Source organism: Scyliorhinus torazame, chromosome 2 (genome assembly GCF_047496885.1).
Source record: "Scyliorhinus torazame isolate Kashiwa2021f chromosome 2, sScyTor2.1, whole genome shotgun sequence".
NCBI classification, from domain to species: Eukaryota; Metazoa; Chordata; class Chondrichthyes; order Carcharhiniformes; family Scyliorhinidae; genus Scyliorhinus; species Scyliorhinus torazame.
Window position 1 is genome coordinate 117890007 of NC_092708.1, and position 7174 is coordinate 117897180.

A 7174-nucleotide genomic window follows, 5' to 3' on the forward strand; every position below is an offset into this window, starting at 1 on the left:
CTACACTGATCGCTAGAGCATCTCGACAACAAGAACTCTTACATCAGACTCCTATTTATTGACTACAGCTCCGCCCTCAACACCATAATCCCAGCCAAGCTCATCTCATAGCTGCTAGGACTTGGCTCCTCACTCTGCAACTGGATCCTCGACTTTCTGACCCACAGACCACAATCAGTAAGAATAAACAACAACACCTCCTCCATGACAATCCTCAATACCAGGGCCCCTCAAGGCTGCGTACTTAGGGATAACGAGGAGGAGGTGGGGGGAGAGTACACTCCTACCCAGGAGCCTGATGGTTTTCCTGTCGCTGTCCCGCTGGATCCGGAGCCGAGGCCCCGACCGCTACTGGCGGCACCAGGAGGTTCTTCAACACGCGCGGCATTTCCGAGGCAGGAAGAACCGATGTTACAGCCTGGCTGTGCGGGCCGTGCGGAGAGCCTTCTTCTACTCCACCAAGGCCAAGAAGCTCAAGAAGCGGAACATGAGGATGCTTTGGATAAGCAGGATTGCAGCAGGCTCGCGTGAGCATGGATTGAAATACCCCGCGTTGATCAGTAACCTGATTAAGTGCCAAGTGGAGCTGAACAGGAAGGTCCTCGCGGATCTGGCCATATACGAACCGAAGACGTTCAAGTCCCTGGCAGCACTGGCTAAGCGAAGGAGAGAAGAGGGCTTCAGCAATGCACTGGGTGATGGCAGTGAACCAAGCGGCATATTTTCACGCATCGTGCATTCTGACTAAAGGGATGAGCATGAATAATTGCCGCAAATCCTTCTTACCTGACTGACTGTTAATGCCGTCACATTATCAAAATGTTTATAGCAGACTGTCTTTGCCTCAAGTCAGAAGATTTTGGCAGTCTTCTGTGTGGATTATTTGACAAGGTTTTTTTCATTCCAATGCGGGCTTGACTGATAATTATTGTGTGCAAAATTCTTGCAATAAAATTTTTGTAGTGAAATGCAAAAAAAAAAAGGCTGCGTACTTAGCCCCCTACTAAACTCCCTGTATACACACTATTGCATGGCTAAATTTGGTTCCGACTCCATCTATTAGTTTGCTGACGACACAATCATAATGGGTTGGATCTCGAATAATGACGAGTCAGAATAATTGAGGGAGATAGAGAACCTAGTGGTGTGATGCAACGACAACAATCTATCCCTCAATGCCAGCAAAACTAAAGAGCTGGTCATTGACTTCAGGAAGCAAAGTACTGTACACACCCCTGTCTGCATCAACAGGGCCGAGGTGGAGATGGTTAGCAGTTTCAAAGTCCTCGGGGTGCACATCACCAAAAATCTGCCCTGGTCCACCCACATCAACGCTACCACCAAGAAAGCACAACAGCGCCTATACGTCCTCAGGAAACTAAGGAAATTTGGCATGTCCACACTGACTCTTACCAGCTTTTACAGATGCACCATAGAAAGCATCCTATCTGGCTGCCTCACAGCCTGGTCTGGCAATTGCTCGGCCCAAGACCACAAGAAATTTCAGATAGTTGTGAACACCGCCCAGTCCATTACACGAACCTGCCTCCCATCCATTGACTTTATCTACACCTCCCGGTGCTTCGGGAAAGCGGGCAGCATAATCAAAGATCCCTCCCACCCGGCTTACTCACTCTTCCAACTTCTTCCATCGGGCAGGAGATACAAACAATGAACAAAAGAACAAAGAAATGTACAGCACAGGAACAGGCCCTTCGGCCCTCCAAGCCCGTGCCGACCATGCTGCCCGACTAAACTTCCTGGGTCCGTATCCCTCTATTCCCATCATATTCATGTATTTGTCAAGATACCCCTTAAATGTCACTATCGTCCCTGCTTCCACCACCTCCTCCGGTAGCGAGTTCCAGGCACCCACTACCCTCTGTGTAAAAAACTTGCCTCGTACATCTACTCTAAACTTTGCCCCTCTCACCTTAAACCTATGCCCCCTAGTAATTGACCCCTCTACCCTGGGGAAAAGCCTCTGACTATCCACTCTGTCATCCAATTATGCCCCTCATAATTCGCTGTATATTCCCTACCTGCATTAGACCTTCCAAAATGCATTACCTCACATTTGTCCGGATTAAACTCCATCTGCCATCTCTCCGCCCAAGTCTCCAAACAATCTAAATCCTGCTGTATCCTCTGACAGTCCTCATCGCTATCCGCAATTCCACCAACCTTTGTGTCGTCTGCAAACTTACTAATCAGACCAGTGTTCTCAGACAAATGTCTGAGAACACACACGAACAGATTCAAAAACAGCTTCTTCCCCGCTGTTACCAGACTCCTAAATGACGCTTTTATGGGCTGACCTGATTAATACTACACTCCTGTATGCTTCACCCGATGCTGGTGTCTATGTATTTACATTGTGTACCTTGTGCTGCCCTATTATGTATTTTCTTTTATTTCCATGTACTAAATGATCTGTTTGAGCTGCTCGCAGGAAAATACGTTTCACTGTACCTCGGTACACATGACAATAAACAAATCCATCCATTATTGCTTGAAATTTAATCCGCACCCAAGCCTGACAGACAGTACATGGACATAATTGAAAGATCCACTGAGTTAGAATAACTCCAATCTGGGTCATTATTTAAATCTATCAGACTCACATAGAACAGACTTTAGTGCAGGCATCAGGAGAATAAACAAAACTCCCAAATCTATACTCATGAAGCCACATGATATGATCCTCTGATGCAAGTCTAAGACAGAGCAACAGGCTTTGCTCCTGTCACTGCTGTGGACAGAAAGGTGACTGGCTGTATTGAGATTGTGTGAAACATGATGGGAGATAATTGAGGAGGGGATGGGTCAACTTTCACACTTGTATGACCTCAGAGCATTGCATTAGATAGAAGAGTCATTCACCAGATGAGACTTTCAGACAAGCAAAATATATTCACAGATGTGAAAGTATACACAGTGAGTGAACACCTGTGACACCACTGTTTTCTCAATATTTCTTCATTTTTCTTACACTACCACTATGTCTAGGAACATTCCCAAAATCCACAGCAGAGGTGGAGGTTGCCTGCTGACTGCCATGCCCTGTTCTCTGTGATGATCTTAGTTGGCATCCTCTGGAGGGCCACGATCTGGAGGGCACTAGCCTATTTTGGGTCTCCTGCTGTGGGGCAGGTACACCCTCCTCTGCCTGAGCAGCTGGAGTTGATGCGGTCACAAACAAAAGGAGACTTGGAGCAACTGGACAGTCCAGGAGAGTCCTGCATGGACTTCCCCAGAGTATCTGATGCTCTTCCTCCCTGTGAGTGTCTGAGGTTCCTTCCATAACTTCTTGAGAAGGGCTCCGGGAATGAGATTAAGGTGGTCTGTCTGCCACTTGCTTACCCATTGATGGCTAGCACTGTGCCTCAGTGCCAGGGCCCCGGGTTCAATCCCGACCTTGGGTGACTGTCTGTGTGGAGTTTGCACTTTCTCTCCGCGTCCAGGTGTGTTTCCTCCGACAGCCCACAGATGTGCAGGATAGGTGGATTGGCCATGCTAAATAGCTCCTTAGTGTGACAAAATGTTAGGTGGGGTTACAGAGAATAGGAGTGGGCCTGGGAATGGTGCTTTTTTGGAGGCTCGATGCAGACCCGATGGGCCGAATGGCCTCCTTCTGCATTGTAGAGATTCTACCATTCTATGATGGATCCCATTCATGGCCATAGTGATGGTGTGCTGGTCCAAGCACATATCTGGCACAAACTACTTTGAGGGTTTCTGTGGCGGATGTCACCCTTCCAGTAGCGACCTTCGGGTGTTTGGTTTGTTGATGCCACTACATCAGGCAGAACGTGGATGGACTCCTCCACCCTCAATTCTAATCTGATGGCCTCTGAAAATACTGCCTGCTGTACCCCTGCCTGACTTTGGAGATCCAACATCCCTCTGAGGGCCAATTCCAGAGGCTCGTCCGCAGGCTCAGTAGGAGCCTGGCCTTCAGCAGGCCTCCGAGTGCCGTTGATCTTGACTGTCACTGCCTTCGTCTGCTGTGGACCAGAATCTGTGCTGTGCTAACCAAATGGTGACTCCAGTCTGCTCCAAAACCAGGTCCATCGAGGTGTGTGCCTCTACTGTTAGAGGGTGCAGGTGTACTCAGTGACAGCACTACATTCAGTGGGTCATACATAGAAACATACATAGGCCCTTTGAGCCTACTCCACCATGCATTATGAGCATGGCTGATCATCAAGTTCAATACCCTGGTCCCTCCTTCATCCCATATCCCTTGATTCCTTTAGCCCCAAGAGCTATATCTAATTCCTTCTTGAAATTACACAACATTTTGGCCTCAACTACTTTCTGTGGTAGTGAATTCCACAGATTCACCGCTCCCTGGGTGAAGAAATTTCTCCTCAGCTCAGTCCTGAAAGGTTTACCGTTATCCTCAAACTATGACCCCTTGGGTGGGATTCTCCGACCCCCCCCGCCGGGTCGGAGAATCGCCAGGGGCTGGCGTGAATCCCGCCCCCGCCGGTTGCCGGTTTCTCCGGCACCGGATATTCGGCGGGGCGGGAATCGTGCCGCGCCGGTTGGCGGGCCCCTCCCCCCGGCCATTCTCCGGCCCGGATGGGCCGAAGTCCCGCTGCTGGAATGCCTGTCCCGCCGGCGTGGATTAAACCACCTCTCTTACTGGCGGGACAAGGCGGCGCGGGCGGGCTCCGGGGTCCTGGGGGGGGCGCGGGGCGATCTGGCCCTGGGGGGTGCCCCCACGGTGGCCTGGCCCGCGATCGGGGCCCACCGATCCGCGGGCGGGCCTGTGCCGTGGGGGCATTCTTTTCCTTCCGCCTTTGCCACGGACTCCACCATGGCGGAGGCGAAGAGACTCCCTCCACTGCGCATGCGCGGGGATGCCGTGAGCGGCCGCTGATGCTCCCGCGCATGCACTGCCCGGCAATGTCATTTCCGCGCCAGCTGGCGGGGCACCAAAGGCCTTTCCCGCCAGCTGGCAGGGCGGAAATCAGTCCGGCGCGGGCCTAACCCCTCAAGGTTAGGGCTCGGCCCCTCAAGATGCGGAGGATTCCGCACCTTTGGGGCGGCGTGATGCCGGACTGATTCGCGCCGTTTTTGGCGCCGGTCGGCGGACATCGCGCCGATTACGGAGAATTTCGCCTCTGGACTCTCTCACCGTGGGAACATTCTTTCTGAATCTATCCTGTCTAATCCTTTGAGAATTTTCTAAGTTTCTATGAGATCCCCTCTCACTCTTCTAAACTCCAATGAATATAATCCTAACCGATTTAGTCTCTCCTCAAATGACAGTACCATCATCCCAGGAATCAGCCTGGTAAACCTTTGTTGCACTCCCTCCACAGCAAGAATATCTTTTCTCAGATAAAGACATCAAAACTCCTCACAATACTCCAGGTGTGGCCTCACCAATGCCCTATACACTTGCAGTAAAACATCCCATCCTCTCGCTGTGAAGGCCAATGGTGAAGAACCATTTACCTTCTTTACTGCCTGCTGTACCTGCGAGCTTACTTTCAGCGACTGATGCATGAGGATTGGATTGGATTTGTTTATTGTCATGTGTACCAAGGTACAGTAAAAAGTATTTTTCTGCGAGCAGCTCAACAGATCATTAAGTACATGGGAAGAAAACACATAACAGGGCTACACAAGGTACACATTGTAGCGAAATAGATGCCGGCATCGAGTGAAGCATACAGGGGTGTAGTGTTAATCAAGTCCATAAGAGGGTCGTTGATGTGGTGTTGGGTGCTCTGGTGCACAGATGAGCCAACACAGTTGTATGTGGTACAACTCTATTTTATTATAACTCTTATAATACAGTTCGTTCTGGATACTCTGCACGTGCTGTCTCCCTGAGTGTGTTTGGCAATAGATGTGTCCTGGTTCTCCTCTGCAGCTCTTACTGACCACCAGGGGTTGTGTCTGTGCTTTTATATCTTTCTGTCATTGGTTGTGGTGTTGTGTGTTCTGATTTGTCTGTTGGTGTGTCTATCATGATGTGTGTGTTTGAATATCATGACATCCCCCCTTTTTACAAAGACAAGTGCCTACGTGGTTATAAATATAATTGTGTCGTGAGTGCATCTAAGAGTGTGCGTTTGTGTTGTGTACAGCGTGTGTTTATGACGCAACTATTTACATGGGGCGATGTCGGGTGCGTCACACTAACAAGGTTGTACCATAACAAAACTTGGATGCGAGAGAAAAAAAAAAAACTTGAACATTGGTCCGGTCAGACGATATCTGGAACAATAAACAACAACAGGTTATAATACAGAAGTGTTTGACTTTTTGAACGTATTAACAGCGTTATAAGTCCAGTCTAATGGGTGACCGCCTCAAGAATGGGCTGGTCCTCAAACCGGTTCAGCTGTGGAGATTTGGGGTCACACTGGTTCACCTTGGACTGTTGGAGGTGATGCTGTTGCCGAAGTCTCTACTTTACCATTTGTTGTACTTCATGCAGTGCTTGGTTTTTTTCATTCTTGCAAATATAACCTTCAACATCTTTGTTAGTGGTGCCCTGGCTGTGGTTTGGTTCTGGTGGCGATGGAAGGGGCATGATCCGTGGCATCTCCACGAAGTCGTCCTTGGGAACCAGTGGAGGATCCGGCGTGTGCGTACGGTGCAGTTGCGAGCGTGGAAGGCGGCACAAAGCCCGCTGATTGCGCCTACGCACCAATCCATCCGCCCTGCATGCCAGGAACAAGGTGGAGTCTGTTTTCTTTTTATGTTTGTGGTGGACGGCATCTTGTAGCCGATGGGTCGTTGCCATCGAAGTAGCACCATCACTAATATCATGCAAGGCGATGACTGTGCCAGATGTGGAAGTTGGCCAAGACCGTGTACGCTGGTTCCGGCCTTCTGCTGTGCCGGAAGGGCGACTCCGCAGAGAAACGTCGAAGCATGTCGCCTTGGAGAGAGAATTGTTGCTCGCATCAACGTCTGGCGATGGCGCGAATTGGTGTGTCCATCTTGGACCGCCGGCGCTGGTTGCCACTGCCGACCCAGTGGGACTGCCACGCGATCCATTCCCTGTCGCCGTGGCATCTGCCGTCACCCTGAGCGTGCCATCACCGAGGCCGCGACACCGCCCGTCCGGAGCAAGGTCTGGCGTGCGCAAATCAGAGTCGGCGCTTGGCTGCTCCCCATCTGGAGTCCGGTCTGCCTTCCGCCGATG

General features: G+C 50.4%; 1 protein-coding gene across 1 annotated transcript; it reads left to right on the forward strand.

The window, feature by feature from the left end:
• Positions 1 to 255: 255 nt before the first annotated feature.
• On the forward strand, positions 256 to 982 carry LOC140391345 (large ribosomal subunit protein bL20m-like). The gene has a single exon (XM_072475927.1). It carries the CDS (start codon positions 299 to 301, stop codon positions 746 to 748), a length of 450 nt encoding a protein of 149 aa, XP_072332028.1. The 5' UTR covers positions 256 to 298; the 3' UTR covers positions 749 to 982.
• Positions 983 to 7174: the final 6192 nt, after the last annotated feature.

Excerpts from the sequence above, each read along its gene's own strand:
- LOC140391345 (XM_072475927.1), top strand. The coding sequence starts at position 299 with ATGGTTTTCCTGTCGCTGTCCCGCTGGATCCGGAGCCGAGGCCCCGAC.